The sequence below is a fragment of the Filicampus tigris genome, chromosome 4, assembly GCF_054856515.1.
Source record: "Filicampus tigris isolate MCC_2025a chromosome 4, RoL_Ftig_1.0, whole genome shotgun sequence".
Taxonomy (NCBI): Eukaryota; Metazoa; Chordata; class Actinopteri; order Syngnathiformes; family Syngnathidae; genus Filicampus; species Filicampus tigris.
Window position 1 is genome coordinate 26,116,140 of NC_141220.1, and position 22,725 is coordinate 26,138,864.

At 42.6% G+C, this 22,725-nt stretch overlaps 1 protein-coding gene and 1 long non-coding RNA gene across 6 annotated transcripts in view; one reads left to right on the forward strand and one right to left on the reverse strand.

The window, feature by feature from the left end:
* kcnq1.2 (potassium voltage-gated channel, KQT-like subfamily, member 1.2) overlaps positions 1 to 22,725 on the forward strand; it is a 160,509-nt gene that overhangs the window by 23,221 nt on the left and 114,563 nt on the right. For 3 of the 5 annotated variants that reach the window (XM_086027107.1, XM_086027108.1, XM_086027110.1), the window contains 9 exons: positions 263 to 403; positions 3,316 to 3,426; positions 3,507 to 3,602; positions 3,827 to 3,964; positions 6,500 to 6,668; positions 9,049 to 9,075; positions 9,507 to 9,560; positions 9,992 to 10,109; positions 11,030 to 11,098. In XM_086027107.1, the coding sequence (XP_085883233.1) occupies positions 263 to 403; positions 3,316 to 3,426; positions 3,507 to 3,602; positions 3,827 to 3,964; positions 6,500 to 6,668; positions 9,049 to 9,075; positions 9,507 to 9,560; positions 9,992 to 10,109; positions 11,030 to 11,098 (923 nt within the window). The remainder of the gene's footprint in view (positions 1 to 262; positions 404 to 3,315; positions 3,427 to 3,506; positions 3,603 to 3,826; positions 3,965 to 6,499; positions 6,669 to 9,048; positions 9,076 to 9,506; positions 9,561 to 9,991; positions 10,110 to 11,029; positions 11,099 to 22,725) is intronic. The other 2 variants (XM_086027109.1, XM_086027111.1) reach the window with 2 other exon arrangements.
* LOC147149153 (uncharacterized) lies at positions 13,466 to 18,900 on the reverse strand. Its single transcript, XR_015086358.1, has 3 exons — positions 18,742 to 18,900; positions 15,664 to 16,010; positions 13,466 to 13,637 (listed from the first exon to the last, which is right to left on the reverse strand). It is a non-coding gene; the product is annotated as an uncharacterized LOC147149153 (long non-coding RNA).

Sequence of the window (22,725 nt, forward strand, 5' to 3'; positions counted from 1 at the left end):
ATTATTCCATGTGGGCAGAGCATGATTATAAATACATGAAACTCTCATAAATAAGGTCAGACTTTGACCAGTTGTCTTCTGCGATGAAGGGATTCGTAGCTTACCTCCTTTGGCACCAAAAATTGCAATACCTATCTTTCTGATCTGCTCCAATTCCCTTTGCGTACAACTGACTTTTGTTGCGAAAAGTCAGTCAAAAGATGCCTGTCATTTGAAATATGCTTCCATTTCGTACACACTGTATGTATACTTTTTTTGTTAGGAGCTGATCACCACGCTATACATTGGCTTCCTGGGCCTGATCTTCTCATCCTACTTTGTCTACTTGGCCGAGAAGGACGCTGTGGACGAGGAGGGCAAGACGGGCTTCTCCAGCTATGCTGATGCCCTATGGTGGGGTGTGGTAAGCGGCCATGCCACTATAAAGCGAGGCAGCATCATCCAGCCATTTTGGATACTGCTTATTCTTGCAGGGGACATTTAGCATTTAGGCCAGTGGTCCTTAACCACCAGTCCACGGAGGTACTGGGCCGCACAGTTAGCTCGCTAGCTCTATACTGTTGATAGATACCTAGCTAGCCAGCTAGCTTCAGCTCAATACTGTTGAAAGATACCTCGCTCACTAAATATCTACGTAGCTAGGTCAATACTGTTGATTGATACCTAGCTAGCTAGATAGCTAGCTTAATACAGTTGATCGATATCTAGCTAGCTAGCTTCAGCTCAATACTGTTGATACCTAGCTAGCTAAATATCTATCAAGCTAGCTCAATAGTGTTGATTGATACCCAACAATTTAGCTAGCTATATAGCTAGCTCAAAAGATATGTTTTTAGATTCAAAACCTTTTTTTTTTTTTTTTTGTAGCAGAGCACATGCGTTCCGTTCTTGAATATACAGTTTTGCTCTGATCCTCCTTGTGTACTAAATAGTAGAGCAGGGCATACCGCCTCTATGTGACGGACCGGTCTGCCTATGATGGACGCCCATTTTGGCGGTATTTTTATTATTTTTTTTCTTAAAAGTCGGTAATCGGAAACACTAACGGAAGCCCGTTTAAACTGATAGTCGGACCGGCCTGTAGACTATTGCTATTTGGTCCAGCCGGGTAAAATGTCGGATAGACGGATGGCGGAAAGGTAGCCCGGCTGTAGGCGGAAGGTGAATTTTTAGTAAAACGCCCAGCTATGCTTAATAGTTTGTTTGCAATGAATCTCTGGCTGGGATTCTTCGAGAGAGCTACTTAGGGCTTCCTAACATACTTGAGCAGCCACATCACATGCACGTGGAAAAAGAAAAAAGAAGATTCTTGCACCGAACGGCTGCAACAAATGATCTGTACAAGGCTCTTTCAAGTGTGGGGGCGGGCGGAGGTGCGGTGTCGATGTCTGACCACCCGGGTGTGAGCAGTTATTGACCCTCTTTGTGTTTTTCTTCCCGCCCTTTGCGTGGCGTGTTGTGATGCCCCGCTTCGCCCGGGCGCGAGGGCTCCAGTTTCCCGAGCGAGCAGTTAATTAAACATTTGAATCGAAAGAGGGCCGTAATGAGAAACCTATGGCGGTGTTGTGCAGGGGACCGGGCTGCAACAAAGGGAAAGGTAATCAACCATTCACCTTGGGGCTCTTTGGCTCACGGAACTTTTTAGAGCCGCAATATAAAGTGTCGCTTCCCTTAATTAAAACTTTAATTGCGGGATTACGGCCTTTATGTAACGAGGCTCGGAGGGGTCGTGGCGCTCGGTGCGCCTGAGCAAGCTCTCCTATGAGCGGCTCCGCTCACAATGCTCTAAGAAGAATCACAACGACGGGGGGGATTTGCAACTTTTTTTTTTTTTTGTTTTGCTGAGACTGTAAACTTGAGAGCAATGATCTTCTGTTCGGGTAGAATGAGTTGAGACTTTGTGTGTGTGTGTGCTGACAAGAATGTCAGTGCACTGAGCTTTGGCACAGTCCCCCCCCCCCCCCACAATTCCCCCCGCACCCCCACGTGCAGGTGCGGGACACAGCTGGAGAGCAAGCCCATGCCAGGATTGGATCACATTCCCTCACTTTCTCTCACTTGCAATCACCCCCCCCCCCCCCCCCCCCCCCCCGACCCCCAACTTTGTCGTCCTCCCGCCAGGGCCCTGCTTCATTATAAGGGGGGAGTTCCGATTTCCATTTGCTCGGGTTTTCAATGAATTTCCCCCAATAAGGAACAATGGAAATCGAATGAATCGGTTCCAGAGGTTATACAACTCACTGTTTGTCCTCCCTTGGCTGTAAAGATCTCAGCCATGCAGCTCCTCATCGACTCAAGTCACTTCCGCGATCACTCGATTGCGCAATTTCTCAGTAAGATGACCTGAAGTGCCCTGAGAGGTGCCCACAAACGGAGTGGGTTGTTATCATTTTTATAATTTTATACACAGTACCCGGAATGATTTAAGTCTCATTTTAGCATCGTTAACTGATAGCCATCCTGTAAATATCTTCACTCATTTGTCCACACTTACACAAATTGTCATTGTCACAAAAGACGACAGGGAAGAATTATATCAATGTTCTGAAACGATTATATATGAATATTTCCCCACTTTAATTATAGATATTAGGCTTCTGCATACCTCCACCGATTGCGCACGACTCTCAATACATGCGGTACAATAGGATTCAAGGATGTAAAGATTTTAAAACGTAATAATTCGATTTGGTTCGATTGAATAGAATTGCGATTCAGTTCAAATATCCAAAGAAGCAACAAATCATCAGAAACCTCAAAACGATTTACTAGTGTACAGCTCTCATAAAAAAGACAATTTGATACGTAACTCGATACATGGGGCGCGATACGATTCAAGGATGTGGCAAATTCAATTAAAGCTCGATTTGATTCCGCTTGTCAAATCAAAACTGATTTTTCCCATTCAAGTTTTTTTGTTTTTTTTTGTTACACCCGTCATAGAGCAAAAATACCAACTGTATTTTAGGCTGTTTTAAACCGTTTAAGGCCAGTCTGCTTACATAACCACAGATTTGTTTTTCTTTTATTGAAAAATATACTACACAAAAGATAAATACAGTACATAAAATACATTTCAGTGAATATTCCACGTGGCCCTTGATTTAAGACTGCACCGACATACGATGTTACAAATGGGGCGCAATGAATTAGTTTGCATGGCATTTACAGTTTTTCATGTGACGGTTCTATGGAAACTCACACCCAAAGTCCTGGTGGCAAAATCTTACCAACATCTGCTGTAAAAAAAACAAAAACATTATATGCTGCTTCTAAAATGTAAGTCGAACCTCCTTGTCTCTCTTCTCTCCCGAGGTGACTGTGACCACAATCGGCTATGGGGACAAGATTCCTCAAACGTGGATCGGCAAGGCCATCGCCTCCTGTTTCAGCGTCTTTGCCATCTCCTTCTTTGCTCTGCCGGCTGTAAGTGTCACTAATTGTTCCCCTCGACATTGTTCCGCCGCCTGCCGTGATGCGAGTGCAACCTGATCTTCCCGGCTCAGGGTATCCTGGGATCAGGGTTCGCCCTGAAGGTCCAGCAGAAGCAGAGACAAAAGCACTTCAATAGACAAATCCCTGCCGCAGCCTCCCTCATCCAGGTAACCACTTTGTTTATTTTATTTTTTTTAGGTCACAACTTGCTAGCTAAGCGTACGTAGAGAATAAGCCTTGGCAAAATTAGGAATTGACAGCACAGCCGATTTTCTCCGACATAATACGGTGAACTCCCGTTAGTGTCACCCACTTCAACTTCGTAAACCGCATCCCCCCCCCAAAAAAAATTGTAGACCTATTTGAGTCTAATTCCATATATGTCCCTCAGACACTTTGGCGCTGCTACGCAGCGGAGAAACCCAACGGCTGTGCGGCCACGTGGAAAATGTACGTCCTGAGTCCAGAGGCCATCAGCGCAATGGAATCGGACAACTCCAGCCCCACTGTCAGGAAGCTGAACATATCGGTAAGAATTCCTTTTTATGTTGACTCGCTCAGGAGGAGATGAATGGACAACGTTGGCGGTTTACCCGCGGTTGAAACGTAACGGAGAAAATGGATTGACACTTGTGGGGCTAACAATTTTGTATCTTAATTAATCTGAAATGAAGATGACACACACTGCATTTAATGAGATGCATAAACATGTTTACACAAACTTGGAGTGTTGTTGCTAGATGTCTGTTGATCTGTATTGGCAGGGCTGGGCATTTTACTCAAAATTTTGTGGTTCGTTTATCAGCTTCCGTCTATAGCCGGGGTATCCTTTCGGCATTTTGTCCGGCCGGAAAAAATAATACCCGGCGACGGGCCGGTGCGCGTATGATTTTAAACGGGCTTCTGTTAGTGTTTTCCGACTACAAACTGTGACCAACTACCGCTACATTTTGATCATTTTGGGCAACCAAAATATTAAAAAAACAATATGGGCCCGCATATACAGTACTGTAGTTAAAATATAGATATAAGATAAGCGAAACAAAACTTCTCAGCATAGTGCTAATTTTACCACTTGGCAATTCCGTCTCGGCTTAACTCAGATCTGGTGAGGTTTTCCAAATCCCAACCCCCACAAAAAACAAACAAACAAACAAACAAACAAAAAAAAGCATCACTGAAATTCATGATTCATGTACTACAGATGTCGTTAATGCCATAAAGTGTCATGCAGAAACAATTCTACGTAAGATGGCAGAAGGTACCAAATGAACCTTTGTGCTCACTTTTTACAACGTTGTTATTTGGTGAGATTTTTCTCACGTGAAAAACGTGCTTTGGCTCAATATAGGTGAGACGACCATATCACTTCCTGGATTTGCCGCTAAAAACCTAAAGAGGCAAACATGTGGTAGAAAGGGGTCATGGGATGCATTGCAGATCCACACCCGCAAAATGAACTTTATTGCTACCTAAAAGATCCAGGCGCTTTTTTTGGGCTCTTTCAATTTCAATTTCCACTTCCGATTAATCGGCAAGAACTCCACATGTGATAGCCGTGGCACATTTGCATGTCTAGCCTGCAGTGCATTGTCTGCTAGCGCCGTTCCTTCACCTTTCACAACAATATTAGCTGTGTTGCACCTCGGCCGAGCAGCATGAAAGGGCAAGTGAAGTTCCCACAAACACACACACGCACACACGCACGCACACACACACACACACACGCGGTCCCCCTCCTCCTGACTCCACCAGGATGACTCGATGCCTTTGTCTGGTGCGCACAAAGACTCAGTCAGTTGAGATGATGTCACCGCCGCCTTTCTCATGGGACTAAACCTTTGTCTAGCAGAACAACAACAAAACAATCTTTGTGTAGCATTGAACCCGCACCTAAAAAGGGTGGGTGGGGGGGATGAGGCGGCTTCCGCTCTTTTCTGTCGCCACATGTGACTTTCCTCCGACACCTTTTGTCTCTCTTCCATATTTGCCGTCCTCGCTCGCCCCCCCCCCCCCCATCTTCCCTCTTTGCATAATTGGTTTATCGCTCTCTTCTCCTTTTCGTATTCCCTCCATCCTTTCCGTCCTATTAAATTCTCCACCTCCACCGTCACCGACTCCCTTTTGAATGGCTCAGTCAACCTCATTTGCTTTTCGGACCGCACCGCCTGCCACTGAAAATTTGAGCTTGTGTGCGTACGGCGTTGGCGTCCGTCAGGCACTTTTTTTTTTTTGGGTTCTGTGAACTGGGATGCGCGGAAAGTCATTGAGTCACGCACTGGCCGAAAGAACTTTCACAAGAATTAAGTAGCAAAAAGTGAGATGCGAGCGTTATGTGGCGGCAGTGAACTCAACTCGACAACTCATTTTATAACGAGCGGCCGTTTGGCAGATGAAAAAAAAGTCTTCAAAAAAGAGGCTTCAAGGTGTTTATTTTAACCGCCGGTTAACTTTTATTGTCAAACTGAACATAACACGTTATGAATTTAAATTAAATTGGATTCATAACACGTTATGAATTTAAAAGAACCGCTTTGCTTCAGAAAAGTTAGCTTAATGCTAACAAACAGTTGGAAATAGCATAGGTGGGCTAATGGGTAGCATCGGTGTTGCAATATTAGATAACTCTTTAAGCGATGGATATTTGAACATAAACGGTGCAGCAATACAAGTTGACAGACTTGACAGAAAAGAATGACGACACTCACAGGCATGTATTTTTTTTATTCTCCATTAAGAATGATTAATTTGACTTACTGCCGCCAAGTAGCCAAGGCACGTACACCAGAAGGAGCAGCACAATGTCAATGAATTTAAAGCAAAAAATGTGGCAAAAAAACCCCACATTTATTTTACACTCCTTTTAATTATGTCATTACCATATGTTTTTAAAAGGTGCAATATAGAGTGCTATTTTCCTAATCATTTTTGTAATTTGACATTTTTGTGTGTTATTTTTTTTTTAATTGTTTATCCGTTGGAGTATTCAATTGGTAAATGGAAAGCCAGTAGTTACAAATTTACTGTATCCTTTCCGAGCTGGGATGTTTGTTGTGTGTTTCAGAAAAAGGGCCCCAAGAGGAGGCGGAAGTCAATGCGAGGTAACGGCTCCGTGACGGTGTCGTCGGAGCGGGCCGTGTCCATCCCTCAAATCACCTACGATCACATTGACGACTCCGTGGAGAAGAAGGACGTCTCCTTCTTCACGGAGGAGCCGAGTAGCACCGTGGAAGGTACGGCAAACTGTCCCCCATTGAATAGGGAAACACGCACAAGCCATTTTGTCACTTGCTGCCGACTGAAAATGACATCACAGTTGCTGAGCTCAGGTAATGACCAATCACGGCTCGCCTTATTCCTGAAGCTGAGCCATGATTGGTTGTTATCTGAGCCCTGAGCTACTGTGATGTCATTTTGAGTCGACAACAAGTGGCAAAATGGCCGTCCCCTCAGACGGCTAAAAAAACGGGTGGATTTTAATGCTTAAAGTGGTTAAAGTTTTTTTTCAAGAATATGTTCTATGCAAGCCCACTAGTTGAAACAGGGCATTCTGATAAATATTACGTTTGTGGAATAAGTCTTAAACCAGTCGTTTTTAGCCATTTCTGGGGGCGGCCATTTTGTCTTCTGTCGACTGAAAATGACATCACAAGTGCTCACAACGACCAAACACGGCTCAGATTCAGAAAAGAGGTCAGCCGTGATTGGTCGTTGCGAGGAGTTGTGATGTCATTTTCAGTCGACAGAAGACACAAAATGGCCGCCCCCGGACATGGCTAAAAACGAGTGCATTTTGCTGCTAATGCAAAATTGATCAGAATGCCGTGTTTCAACCAGTGGGCCTTCTGGGAACATATTCTTACAATACAATACAATTTTATTTATATAGCGCATTTCATAACGGCTGGAGCTGTAACGACTTTACAAACAGTAAATAATAATAATGATAATAATGACCAATAAAAAGGCCATTACACAAGTGTTGACCAGTAAATTAACATAAAACACTATATACAATTGAAAAAAAAAAATGTTTGGGTTGACTTCCGCTTGAACTCATATTCCACAAACACAACATAAATCGGAACGTCCTGTTTCGACTAGTGGTGGCGCATAGAACGTATTATTGTAAAGAACGTTTTTCGGTTGACTTCTTTAAACGACTTCAACGACTATATAAAGAGAGAATGTACAATTAGGAGGGTTTTGCTCATTCTTGCTCTTGTTTTCTGACACCATTAGCAGTCACTCTATGCCAAGATGGCTGCCAGGTGTCTCTGGTGGGACACCTGGACGCCATTAGCGTCTCCAAGAGGTCAGGGCTGTTGACTGATACGTGTCCATGCGTGTCGTGAATTCCCCCTGCAGTACGTGTATTGTTGGCACACGTGACGCCAACTAATACAGTGTTTACGACAGGTTAGTTAGCGGAGTGGGTGGTGCGTAAACTTCCTGTTATTAAAAGGCACACAAATTGACCCCGGACGGCAAGTTAATGCACATGCTTTGTGACCCTTTCCTGTCAAAGTGTGCGACCGGGGGGAAAAAAAAAAGCAGTGACGTATTTGAAACTATTGAATGGATCCCAGCCTGTAAAATATATTCCGCTTAGTATAGTAACAAGTGGGAAAATATTACAAAATATATTTAGGCCATGACTGAATTTCTGGAAATTGATTTTCATCACGTATTAAAAACGGTCTAAATACTAACAAGAACCTGTACAACGTACTGTATGTAGCTTTCACATTCTAATGTCTGTAACTTCTTAATATGATATCTATTATATGTATATGTATATATATTTGTGTATATCTATATATAACAAGAAATATTTTGTTCCGTTACATGTCGATTGTTTTATTTCAAATATATGACTAGTCTAAACTTGATGAACTCATTCACTGCCAGACATTTTCAGAGTCACTTTTACACTAACGTTTGAAATAAATGGAGAAAAATCTAAATACGTTCCTGGGATTGAATCGCTGAACTGTGAAAAGACAAATAAATACGTCGGCGGCAGTGAATGAGTTAATGTTGTGTTTGTGGAATACGAATGAAGCATCAAAATCCACCTGTCGGCTTCAGAAAGGTGAACCGTGATTGGTTGTTACTTGAGCCCTGAGCAACTGTGATGTCGTTTTCGGTTGACAGCAAGTGCCAAAATGGCCGCCCCCCTGAGATGGATAAAAATGGGTGGATTTTGCTTCTTCACTCATATGTCACAAACGCAATTTAGACTAGTGAGGGCGCAGACAACATATAAGTGTAAATGCCATTTTTGGGTTGACTTCCCGTTTAAAGAATAATCATATAAAAGCAGCTATATTTATCAACTCATTCAAACTCGGTTTGAAGCGTCATGAATATATAACAACCGTTTTAGTATGTTGCAGAAACCATAATTGCATCATCACTGTCCTGTGAAAAACACTGATGTCCATTTTTTTTTTTTCAATGTTCTTATTTTTACATGAATGGTCTTTCCGCCTTAACGTGAAAATTCTTTTTTTCCCCCAAAATTGGACATACGTGTTTTTCACAGGACAGCGATGATATGTGACTGGTCGTATGCGGTCCCTAAAGACATTATGCACTCTCTCTCCACAGGACTCACCCGAATGTTCAAACAAACAGGTGAGTTTGCTTAACTTGACTGCCATTAACAACATTTAACAGTTGAAATATGCAGCGAGGGCGATGGCTTTACCTTTATCGTTTTCTTCTTCGAGTTCTTCGTCTTGTTTTTCTGGGTGTATCATTCGCAGGCCTGCTTCTTTCATGACAGCCAGACGTTGTTTTAGTTCGACGTGCAGGCTGGCATCCCCTTTGTCCCCAAGTGGACACAAACAGTGCCAAGCAAACTGTAGTCATGTCTTGACCTGGCAAATCGTGATCGGTATGGATCACAAACTGCTCATTGTCTGGCTGTCATGACTCCACCAATCAAAACATGTTGATGGAAAAAACAGAATTGTGGCAGTCTTTTGCAGTACTGAATGTATAATTGCTGTGTTCAATCCGGTGTCTTTTTCCTTTAATTGTCTTTTGCATCGAATGACACCCAGGCCCTCGTCATCATTCTTGGTCTTCTTTCACTCTGAGCTGCCCTTCCTCTCCAGGTATCTTTCACTTTCTTTTTCTTGTATGTGCTATTTTTTAAAAGAAAAACACACACACATTCCCATACATTGTCCAAATAAAATTAGATACAGAATTAGAAGAAAAAAAAAAAAGTTTGTTTGTTCCTCCAAATGCCAAGCTAACAGGCTTTGCTAAATCTGTAACTTTCACTAGCAATCAGTGTAAAGTTTGCTCCTCTCTGACAAACAAAGATGTTAAAAAAAAATTGCACAATTACTACTTTCCTACTTTGGCACCATCTCGTGCATAGAAAGTACGCACAAAACACAAATCGGTGAGTTTTTCAGTGAATGGCTAAGTGTTAGTTTCATCGGAAAAAATGCTAACAGGTGAATTTTTCAATACTGGTACTTGTATTTGTGAACAAAAGGCATCCCAACCCCAACGGTGATCTTTTTAATATTTCTAGTGAAGATGACCCACGGCAACAGCATGTCCATGGACATCACCCGCGCTAGCAGCCTGACTGACGAGCTGGACTGCATGTGTGAGGATATTCCCCTCTCTGTGGTGACGGACAACACTCAGTGAGTCATTCCAGTGCAATTACGATCCCCCCCCCCTTTCTAGTCACCATTACTCCACTTTTAATCTGATCCTGATATAACAACCATCGCCATCAAGTCTCAAGTCACATGCTGTCTGGCCTCGACTTTAGAGGGTCCCTGGCATGACATACAGTGTTGCCAACACATTTTCACGGCACGTTGCTTTTGGTGGATCTATTTGTTGATAAAAATGAAAACTACATTGCCCCTTTGTGATGATTTCATATATTGGTAATGCGGCATCCAGCTTTGCTTTTGTGCTATCTATCTGGCTATCTAGCTAGCCAGCTAGCTAGCTACCTACCTACCTAGCTACCACAATACAACTTTATTTATATAGCGCATTTCATAACAGTTGCAGTCTATCTATCTTTCTAGCGATCTAGCTAGCAATCTAGCTATCTATCAATCTAGCTAGCTATCTGGTAAACTATCCGGTTAGCTAGCTAGCTAACGATCTGCTTAGCTAGCGATCTATCTTACTTGCTTATCTGTGAACACAACACATAATAGTTTTGTTTTGTTCATATTTGTCTGAGCCACTAAAATAATGCATCTATTGTACATCTTTACAACTAATGTTGACTCACAAGTAAGTGAATACGTCTCTAAACGTTTCCAAAGTAGGCCTAAAGTAGCAACATTTGTTGCCAGGTGCTTTTTGGAGAAAAAAAGTTACTGGGTAATCTGAAAAGTTGCCAAATCTAGCAATAAGAGCGCTTCATTATTAACTTCATCTGGTTTACACAAATTATTCATATCTCCCGTGTTCTCCGCTCACAAGAACCATCCAGTGTTTTAACCGCCCCACCCCCCCCCCATAAAAGAGGATCAAATCAATGCTGAAAATGCATCAAGAGGGGAGTTCTGAGTGTCAGAATGCTTGTTTCTCTTTGCAGTCTTTTGACCTGCCCGTTTGTGGCATCGGTCCAGGACTCTTTCTCCACACACCACTTGAATTCCACAAGGTACTGTACTGGCTCTCATGCTTTTCTTCTTCTCCTTTTCTTTACCACTCTGCCTCCTCCTTCCTTCCTTCTTGCTTCCTTCCTTCCTTACCTCCCTCCACCTTCCACCCTTTGCCCTGCCTTCCAGCTCAGAGCATGCCATGGGAAGGTTAATGGTCTCAACTTAAAGCCCCAGTTTTGTTTTGTTTTGTTTTGTTTGGGACATTTCTCATTCCAGTAGCATTTGGTAGCATTTATCCTTATAAAAGTGTTGTTCTATCAGCACCCATTCCACCAATCACTATTGTTAATTTTGATACATTTATACTTTCTCGGTAGCTGTGTGTTTACACTATCAAAATTTGTGGCGTGTGCCAAATGAACCAATCCGTGCAGTCTTTGTCAAATTGTTGATGAAAAGGTTGGCGTGGCATCATACTAGAATAGATGTAGCAACAACAACTGCAGTTCAACAAATGTATGATGCAAATGCAGGTGTGTTTTAATCAGAGATGGGGCTTTTCGTCCCAGGGACGGAACGGCTTGTCCGTGTGTCCTAAAGATTTTTTTTTAAAAAGGAGGGGGCGGACAAAGGACGGAAATGGGTTTTTGTCCGTCCCTGTAATCGTTCCTAACCCGGGTTAAGTACCGACTGACGTTTTGCGTCGGGTTCTATTAACTGTTCTCTTCTGTGATACAACACTCTCCTGTTTTCTGAAACTGTAAATTTCAATTTAACTGACGCACAACCACAAGTAGATGGCAGCGATGCTCAGTATGAGATCAGCCCGGTTTGTGAGTCCACTGGGAGAATCGGCTGCCCTTCGTTAAACCGACTTTTGTTTTACCGCTGATTATAAAAGAACGAAAAAAGGCAGCATCAAGTTTTGTTTAATCCTGGTAAAAGGACGGAGTTTATTCTCTTCCTGTATATAAATCATTGAACACAATTTGATGAAGGTCTTGAAAAAGTCAAATTGCTCTAAAGCAACTTTTTAATTCCAACGGTATTTTCCAAACTTAAAACGCGGCACCTCCACTGTGACATGATTTGCGGATGCGTGCTAGAGTGCCGGCCCCGCCGCGTTTCAAGTGGGCGTTCAGAGACAGTGCGCGCTTGTGTGGCGTGCAACGCCGGCGTGCTCGTAAGTCAGCTTTAATGGCGCGCGGGGCACTCCCAAAACAGCTGCCTCGCTCCGGCCCTGGTGTCACGCCATCGGGGACAGCGCTGTCATTTTGGCCTCCGCATGAGGACCTCCACCCTGAACCGCCCGAGGGCGCGTCGACTACCAATCACGCACGCAAACTTTTTCCCTCTGCCACTTGACTGCTGTAGCCCAAGTTGGAGAGTTCCGCTGTTTGTTTGGATTTGTTGCAGAAGACCGTCTCCGAAATGAGACTGTTACTTTGCGGCTGCGTGGGAGGATTTTTTTTTTTTTTTTTCTTTTATATGTGTGAGAAGCGTCAGCATAGTCATCACCGGGCCTCCGAAGAGGAAGTTGTGTAGGCTAGCGTATGCGTGCAATCCCCCCCACCCCCCCCCCAAAAAAAAACTTGCACAAAGCTTTAAAGACTCGACTGCCACCACCAAGGAAGTGTGTGTGTTTTCAGTGTGTGGGTGTGAACAGGATTACGCACATCTAGAGTCAACATACCCACTTTGGCCTTGTGACTCTTTTGTGCTTCTAGTATGACTACTACTACTACTACTGCAGAGTCATCGTGGTTTAATTTACATGCATTTTCGAGCCGTTGAAACACACAAATTCCTCAATGTTTCTTAGCCAACAATTTAAAAAATATATCTAGTTCATGAAAACCGTGTTTTCTTTTTTATTTCTATGTTTTTATAACAGCATATTCAATCTGTTTCATTTAGATTTTTTAAAATTATTTTTTTATTTTTATTTTTGTACTTTTCATAGTTTTTGTCTTCTTCTTATTGTTATGTTTTTACTGTTTTTTTTACTACTAGAGGTAGTAAAGTAACAATAGCAATGATAATAATGGACTCTTCTTTTCTGCTTTATATGAACTCAAGATGAATTCAAGTGGCCTTTTGTACAATGTATGAATTATAAATGTCTTCCTTTTTTTTATTTTATTCTATTTTTTTAATCTTTCTCTACTGTTAATTAACAAATGGAAAAAGTCATTTATTTATTTCTTTTTTGCTTTAAATCAGCCCATGACATGTCCAGTAGAACTTTTGTACTGTATTAACTATCTATATACAGGGTGTTCGAATTATTTCCCCCACCATAATTTTCAATTACTATGTTTTTTTTCTTTTCAAAATAAATTAATTAATTTAAAAAAAAAAAAAGCAATTCTTTTGAAAACTTCTAAGTCTAGCTCAATGAACTTGAACAATTTAGGTGTTGAAGATCGTACATTTATTCTGGTACCCATTTCAAGTCCAAATTCCTTTTCCAGTCGGTCAAGTTTTTCAAATTTTACATTGAAGGCACGCTGCGCAGTCTCGGGTGACTGCGTGCGAGCATATTCCAAGACGCAAAATGAATTCTCTGTGGGCGTGAACGGCATGGCTCCACCGCACCTGAAAACAGAACAGAACGTTAAATATAAAATCGTCCCGTAACCTGAGGCGGTCAGTCCTTCTGTCTTCATCCCCGGACCTGTAAAAGCCTGCACGGCCCACCTGCGGGCAGCCCTTAATTAGTTCCCCCCTCTCCCGAACTGGCCGGAGATAAATAATGAAAAGGCAGCGCAGCAGCGCCACGGGAGTCACTGGACGCATGCATGACGGCCCCCGGCCTCTTTAAGTGGGGGGCCCTCTCTGCCGAGCAACTGGCGCCTTTTGTGCGGCCGTTGCCGTGAACAAATTGACTTTTTGTCTGTGTGGCCTCTGTATGCTTGTCTTGTACACTGTACTGTGATAGCCGCAGCACGGCGGGGGCGGTGCCAGCATACGCGTTCCGTTCGGGGCACAATGTGTGCGCAGGAGCCCTTTCAAACCGTGCACGGTGTCTCCTTTGACAAATGTTTGGGATGTGACAAGCATCTACTGTTTGTTCGACTATATTCTTCGTGCTTTTGATAAGAAATTGTAGAAGGAAAAAATAAATCAATAATAACCTATGTTAACCACTTGCGGTTTGCTCCGTGTTTTAGTGATCAGTACGTACTGAGGTTCGGGGTTTGAATCTCGGCTCCGGCTTTCCTGTGTGGAGTTTGATGTGTTCCCCCCCCCAAAAATGCATAGTGGGTTAAGTGAAGACTGGAAATCCTTCATGTGTGAATGTTGGTTGCTGTTTTTTTTTTCGTTTTCGCAGCAGGGCTCTGGTCTCATCCCTCGCAAATAGTTTCGGATTAGTCCATTGTCTTGGATGTTGAACAAAGATAGACAGAAATATGCAATAGCTATACTTTTTTTGTCACCCACACCTTAAAGTGAAGTCAACCCAAAGCATTTTTTTGAAGAATATGTTCTATGCAGGCCGAATAGTTGAAAATGATTAATATGAAATATGAGTGAAGTAGCAAAATGCATCCGTTTTCAGCCATCTAAGTGGGTGGCCATTTTGTCACTTCTGTCGACTGAAAATGACATCACAACTGCTCAGGTAACGACCAATCACGGCTCACCTGTTTTCTGAAGCTGAGCTATGATTGGTCGTTATCTGCGCCCTGAGCGACTGTGATGTCATTTTCAGTCGACGGAAGTAACAAAATGGCTGCCCCCAGAGATGGCTAAAAATGGGCTGATTTTGTTGCTTAAAGCGGAAGTCAACTCAAACATGTTTTTGTCAAGAATATGTTCCCAACAGGCCCACAAGTTGAAACACGGCATTCTGATTAATTTTGCATATAAGTTAAGCAGCCAAATGCACTCGTTTTTAGCCATCTCTGGGGGCGGCCATTTTGTCTTCTGTAGACTGAAAATGACATCACAACTGCTCATAACGACCAATCACGGCTCAGATTCAGAAAACAGGTCAAATGTCATTTTCAGTCGACAGAAGACAAAATGGCCGCCCCCGGAGATGGCTAAAAACGAGTGGATTAACACTTATTCCACAAACGCAATATTTATCAGAATGCCCTGTTTCAACTAGTGGGCTTGCATAGAACATATTCTTGAAAGAAATATGTTTGCGTTGACTTTCGCATTAACTCACATTCCACAAACGCAATATTAATCAGAATGCTGTGTTTCAACTAGTGGGCCTGCATAGAACATATCCATCCATCCGTTATCGACACCGCTTATCCTCACAAGGGTCGCGGGCATAGAACATATTTTTAAAAAAATCTATATTTGGGTTGACTTCCACTTTAATTGAAAAAAAAAAAAAAAAAAAGTAATTTCCTGTCATATGTAAGGTGCATTTAACGGCATGTCATTACGCTGACAACTGCAGAATGCAAGTCATATTAAACCCCAACCCAGTTTTTACTTGGAAGAGTCCCAAACTCGGTATAGATGCTACCCTGTCCCTGTGAGGTGCCCCCCCCGCCCCCCCCTCTCTCTGATCTGACATTAGCGCCGACACCTGGATAAATACACTCCATCTTCTCGCCTGGCCCTCCCCGTGGATGAAAAGTGCAGTGTGCGGCGGCACCTGAGTGGCCTGTTTGTACAGGCCGATGAAGGCTTCCTCCGCATTGCTTTTGGCTGGCCTCTTGTGCTCGCAGGATTTCACGCCATTTGATGTGGATTTCGAGACTTGGTGGTTGGAGAGGTTGGGGTGTGTGGGGGCGGGTGTGAGTACAAGGAGGAGGAGGATTTATTCAGGTGTGGCGACCAGTGCCGCCGCCACCCGACCTCTGATGTCGCGTCCATCGGCGGCCAGGTGGCGAAGCTCCGTCAGAAAGCCGCCTCTGTCGTTCCGGCCCCGGAGATGAATGGAAGGCCTGTTGACAGAGCTCGTCCGTGGGGGCCTGTGATTGGAGGGCCACGCCCACTCCCCTTGCAAATGTCAAAAATGGGGATATATGACATGTGGGAGAGGAGTTAAACGTTTGAAGACAATTGGAAAAGTCAAAGATTTTTAGAATCTCCAAAATAGGATTCTTGTTGTGCTAATTCCTGAAAGTCAGTTGACAAGAAGCCTGTAGCTAACAATTAGGAAAACTCAAATTTTGTGACGGATCTTATTCAACGCATTAGTCTCCTTGTGTCCAAAGCCAATCAAAATGAGTCTTGCTCTGTGGATGGGAAACAATACCTGAAACGTTGAAGAAAAGCGCTTGGAAATTTTGGCAAAGAAACACGTAGCCTAAAAAGTGACATTTGGCCCAGGGTAGCTACCTCAGCCTCCTTTTGTCAAAGAATGTCAAAATCAATGAGTTTCTCACTCCTTCAATGGAAAACAATAGCTGAAACTTTGAAGAAGGTCAATTGAAAATTTTGCTTGAAAATTTGAGGCAAGCTACCTTAGCCATCTCGGATCAAGTACTTTGTGATTACGAATTAAGATTCCTGTTTTGACATATTTTGTCTTGAAGACATGACCAGAGGTGGTAAAAGTAATCACATTCTGTACTTAGTAATAAGTAGAAGTCAACCCAAACATATATTTTTTCAAGAATATGTCCTATGCAGGCCCACTCGTTGAAACAAGGCATTCTGATAAATATTGCATTTGTGGAATAATAGTTAATCCACCCATTTTTAGCCAGCTAAGGGAGCGGCCATTTTGTCACTTCTGTCGACTGAAAATGACATCACACACCCTCAGGGCTCAGATAACGACCAATCATAGCTCGGCTTCAGAAAACAAGGGGGCCGCGATTGGTCGTTATCTGAGCCCTGAGGGTGTGTGATGTCATTTTCAGTCGACAGAAAAATCGATTTAGATATTTGCACTTACTTTCTGCCACTGATGGATTTAAAAAAAACATTTTTTTTTTATTTTATTTTATTTTTTTAGCTGAACCCCTCACATGTCTGTCACCTTGCTGGCTGCTGTAATGTTCCACTGCTGTTAATTGGAGCCATATAGAGCACAGTTTATAGTAAGAGAGCCCCCCTGGGTGGGCCATGGCAGTAAATGGGACTAATAATCCCCCCCCGCCGATAAATTCTCTCTGGTGCTGAAAGGCCACACACCTTATATACCGCAAGTGTGTACGTGCTGTAAATGTCAGATTCTTAGTACGATTGTCATTTTCAACACTCACTGCTAGTCCATTTTTATCAAAAGCAGATGTGGCGAGAGCCCCCATGTCAAAGAGGTTCCGCAGTAAACTAATAAAAAAAATAAATGCATCAATTCTCATGATGCAGCCTAAAATTTCAAACAGTGATCGTGTTCTTTCTTTTTTTTTTCTTTTTTCTTTAATTCTATAAGATCAGAGTCTATTGTGGACACACACTCAAAATAAATAAATACATTATAAAAGGTATATTATAATTAGCAACATTTTAAAAATGACTTTTAAATATAGGCTTACTAAATATTTCCGGGCAACAAATGGAAGGCGCGGTGCAAAGACACATTTAAGTACAAATAAATTCAGTTGTAAAATAATACAGTTTGGAACATTAAATACCTCCTTTGTCAATCAATAGTAAAAAAAAAAAAAAAAAAACGCAAATTGCAATCTAATTTATACAATTTTTCTTACATGTTTTCATACATATATGGTTGATCTGATTTTAAGACCCGTTAACAAATAGTGTGCTTGGTTTTAGTAGATTTTCTTGATGTAATTAGCACTTTAGCAAGTCAAATACATATTCTGTTATTAAATATCTTTGGCTTTAAAATACAGTACATTGTGTTTTTACCATTACATTATACAATTAAAAAAAAAAAAAACACAAATATATATATATATATATATATATATATATATATATATATATATATATATATACATACACATATATATACATATATACACCTCACGGTTCGTTTCTGGACTTCCTGTGCACAGTTTGCATTTTTTTTTCTCCGAACCAACGCAGAGTGTAGCCCGCCTCTTTCCCACCGTCAACTGGGACAGGCTCCAACTCATGCGTGACCCTAACGAGAACAAGCATGATAGCCAGAGGATGGATGGGGAGAGTGGAGGGTGCCCACTTCCTTTCACGACCAGCAGGATGCACTGTTGCAACATCACTCCTCTACCTCCTCTACTCCTCACTTAACCCTTTGTTCTGTGGCTTTCCCCCCCTCCCCCCAAAGTCAAGATGCCATCATTTCTGCTCTCATTTCCACCCCGAGCAAGAAGGATAATGTTAAGTGCAGTGTTTGGATTAAGTGGAAATGTCCTTGTCGAGGTTTTTATTTGAATTTCCTCCCCGAGTTTTGGTGTCAGGCGTGTCTTGGCGGCGAGTCCATCTCACACCAACCATTACCGAGCGACGTGGCCCTGCTCATTGTCATATTTCTAGCCCCGCTTTTCCATCCTGCCGTGCAGGGAAAGCAGAAAAAGAAAATAATCAAGGAAAACCACATTTTTTCCTCTCTATCAAAGCTGTGTTTTTCTTTGTGCTCGGCGCCAAAGCCTTCGCAGCCTTTGCGGCGGGCGTCGAACAAAAAGTTGCGGTCCTCTCCGAAACACCCGGCTACAGCAACGTGATATGTTTTCTTTTAATCTACAACAATCTCGCTTGGAACAAAGTGCGCGCGGGATCTTTTATCCGTTTTTTTTCTTTTTTTTTTTTTTTTGTATTATATTGTCTCTCTCACCTTGGGTCTGGCCACAGCACGCATTCTAGTGGTCGTCATTTTCAGGAAATGCTGTGTTGGGAAGTGAGCCTCTGGGGCAGTGTGTGTGTGTGCGTGTGTGCGGGTGCGTGTGCGCGTGTTTTAAGCCCGCGCTTACGGGAAGCATACCTGCAGTCGGGGATGTGTGGATGGATGATGATGTGACGTGATGCCTGCTTTGTTATTGTCCTCTTAGCAAGTGTGCGTGTTGGGTGCGTGTGTATGCATTCCAGTGCTTGCTGTGTATCGGCTACATAGTAAACACAAATACAGTCAAATAGAGTACACTTGAATTGAGTAAAAAAGCACGACACGATAATAATAATAATAATAATATCAATGGCGACGTTTACATGGACACATTTATTGGGATGAAAAGACTGATCGGAATAAAAAGGCTTCATGTACACACCCCGTATCAAACACTCACGGGCAAATCGCCACCCTGTCTTTGCTCACTGCTCACCATGCGTACCACCACCCGCGCTACCACTGGTCGATTATCTTTGCAACGTTTGATCGCTGCACCTGTTTTTGAACCGTTTATAACCTGGTATTCACCATCATATAATGTATTCGGCAGTTTTCCACACAGCACATTTTGGTGTCTACATTAGGGCTGTGCAATTAATCGAAATTCAATTACAATTTCGATTATTACACTCCACGATTTAATAATTGGCATCATCGTAAACAATGATTATTAAAATGCATTTATATCCAACGAACTATGTTTGTTTACGCAAGAAAATCATCCTTGAATTTGTACATTTGAACTTTTTTTTTATTTTATAATAACTCATTTTATAAATTTTGGTTGGTCCCAAAAGGAAATTACATAATTATAGTGTGTCACAGACATGTATTTGTCTTTATGTTTTTTACGTGTTACATTAAACATTTTCTTGTTTTAATATAAATGATCGTTTAAATAATCGTGATTTCAATTATTACTAAAATAACCGTGATTCATATTTTTTTCCTAATCGAGCAGCCCTAGTCGACACTATATTTATATTTGCTTTTATTTTGCTTTGTTTTAGTCCGCTGTCCGCGGCATTGGATTGCATCGGTCGGCATTGCAAATGACAATATGTTCCCACTTGCCTTACAGGGATCCATAAATATTCAATAAAATCCAAATAAATAAAGGAACATAGCTAACACACAGACATTACAAAAGTGTACGCTATCTTCGACACATTTTATACTTCCAGTTTGAGTTCAAATGTGTTTAAAAAGTGCGTTTTAATCATTTCAAATGTGTTTAAAGTATGTCACTATATTTTTCAAAAAAATCTCTCTGTGCCAAAACCGTGTTGGTCTGGAACTTATCTACCGCAATGAAAACGAGTGCTTTTCTGCCTAGGTACATAAAAAAAAAAAAGTCATCTTCATTGTTTTGTTACTTTTCGAGCTCCAAAAGACCACCCAACCGACTTTTATTTGAGCTGTTGAGTAACTTCTTAATCCCCTCTGTCATTCCATTTTGACTGGATTAGGTTCATGCACAAGGCCTCTACTCATGCCAGCGGATTGCTTATGACAGGCCCTTATGCGGACACCTTGACTGCCACGAGCAATTACTCAAAATAGGCAAGAGAGGGCCGCAGTCGGCCTGACCCGTGAGGGGGCTGAGTGGCCGGGAGACGGGCGGCTAAGAGGCGCTTTTGTAGCCAGTGAGTTAAATGGAGGAAAGAGAAACAGCCCGCCGCTAATTCTCGGCGATCTAAAAAAGAAAAGAAAAAAAAAAGGAAATGAAAAGAAAATGCCGTTTTGTTTTCCCTCCAAAGCAACACTTGGATCCAATCTCGAGTTGCGCGGATGAATGAGTGTTGACAATTTAAATAAAGAAAGATAAACTGGTGCAAAGCGTCAGCCGATGGCGGTGCTGATGAATTTTGCATTCCAGTGCAGCAGGGGGCAGAGTATGTTGAGAAATTGAAGGGGTTGATCTGATAAGTCAACACGTCAACGTGACCGCTGCGCTTGACCATTATTGCTTGAAGTCGCTTAATCGGCAATCACGTGTTTTGGCATTAAAGCGGAAATCAACCCAAACATATTTTTTTCAAGAATGTGTTCCCAGCAGGCCCACTCGTTGAAACACGGCATTCTGATCAATAGTGCGTTTGTGGAATAAGAGTTAATCCACCTGTTTTTAGCCATCTCTGGGGGCGGCCATTTTGTCAGTTCTGTCGACTGAAAATGACATCACAGTTGCTCAGGGCTCACGTAACGACCAGTCACGGCTAACCTGTTTACTGAAGCTGAGCCGTGATTGGTCATTACCTGAGCCTCGAGTGGTTGTGATGTCATTTTCGGTCGACAGAAACCCGACAAAATGGCCGCCCATTTGAGAGCGGAGAGAACGGCTTGATTCTTCATGATTTTGAATCCTTGATTCATGCACTCTGCGATTTCTTCAGTCATTCAAATTTGTCAGGCTTCTTAACTCATTAACTACCAGACATTTTCAGACCCTCTTTTACCCTTATGTTTGGAAAAAAAAAAAAAAAAAGAAAAAAAATATAAATAAGTTCCTGGCATTGAATGGCTGGACTGTGAAAAGACGTATAAAAACGTTTTTGGCAGTGTAACAACACTCTTCTCTGTAATGCGTCAAATTTAGAAGACTTTTATTCATTTTGTTTCACTGTCATAGGGCACAGAATTGCAGGTAGACCTGTGCAAGGTAGAATCCTTTATCCTACAGTGCGGTGTGGTTATCTGCGGCAATAATAAACGTATCGCTTGATCTCTTGCAAAATGATCCTCGGCCAAAAGGCTATGTTTTTAATGCCAAGTGTAGCCCGAGAATTGCATTTTCTTCTGCAGTGGCGGGAGGAAATAAAACACGCGTGGAAGGTCTGCATTTTTGCGCGACGGACTGTCGCTTTCGCGCTTTCTTCTCCATGCTCTTCGCCTCCTCCCGCGTCCGTCTCGCCTTGCCTCTTCTTGACACGTCATGACAAAAAAAGTGTGCGGCGGCTGAGCTGTTCCACATGTGTAGGGTGTGCGTCAGATCAAATTAGGCCCCGCTGACAAAAGGGCCTTTTTTACTGCAGGTGGATAAGGAGCGGCGGGGGGGTGGGGGGCACTGTTGTTGGCTGAGCGGGTAGCTCAAAAAGCCAACCGGCCCGTCAGTAAATTCATCAGTCAAGCTGCCAGTCAGACAAGCAGAAATGCCAGCATTGGGGATTATTTGGACTGCTGGCGTTTGACAATTTGTTCCACTGTTGCTCAAACGAAATGCCGAAAGAAATTGTCCGCGGGTGTCTGTCTGGATTTCCTGAAAATGCCCCACCGTCGTCACCATCATCACCCAAATCCTGGAACATCTCGGACCACTGATAGTGATCATCCCCTAGTAGAAGTGGAATCTCACCGGTCTCGGTTTAGTTGCTCCCCCGACAGCAGTTGGCAGTTGGTCTTTATGGAAAATGCAACTTGTGAATGTTTGCCCCACTCCCATGATGTGATAAATTGCATTCTGTTTCCACCGAGCTGTACGGTTTGTTTCGCCGCGGTAGATATGAGGAGTCAAATATCCGTCACAGGGTGTTTTGCTGGGATTGCGATGCTAGTGTTGATTAGTGTGACATCACGACACTAAGAGGGTATATGAGGATTTACAGGGGGCGTTATGGCCGCTTAACTGAAGAAGAATCGCTCGGTTACCGATGTACTCACTGCGTTACATTTGCGGCTCTACCTTTACGTTTTGTATTTATGGCCAAATAGTTGTTTTCATACAAGTATTTAGTTAAATTTTGACCTAACCGCTATTGAACTTGTGAATTTGGACAGCTGTCACAATCTTAAGCAGGGATGGCGCCCGCATTTTTTTCTGTCCCAGGGTTAAACTGATGACTGATGATACATAGAGGGAGGGGGTGGGGGCTGAGAAAATAATTTATAAATACATTTTTGAATATCAAAGAAAATTCGTTCAGGCTTGAGTGG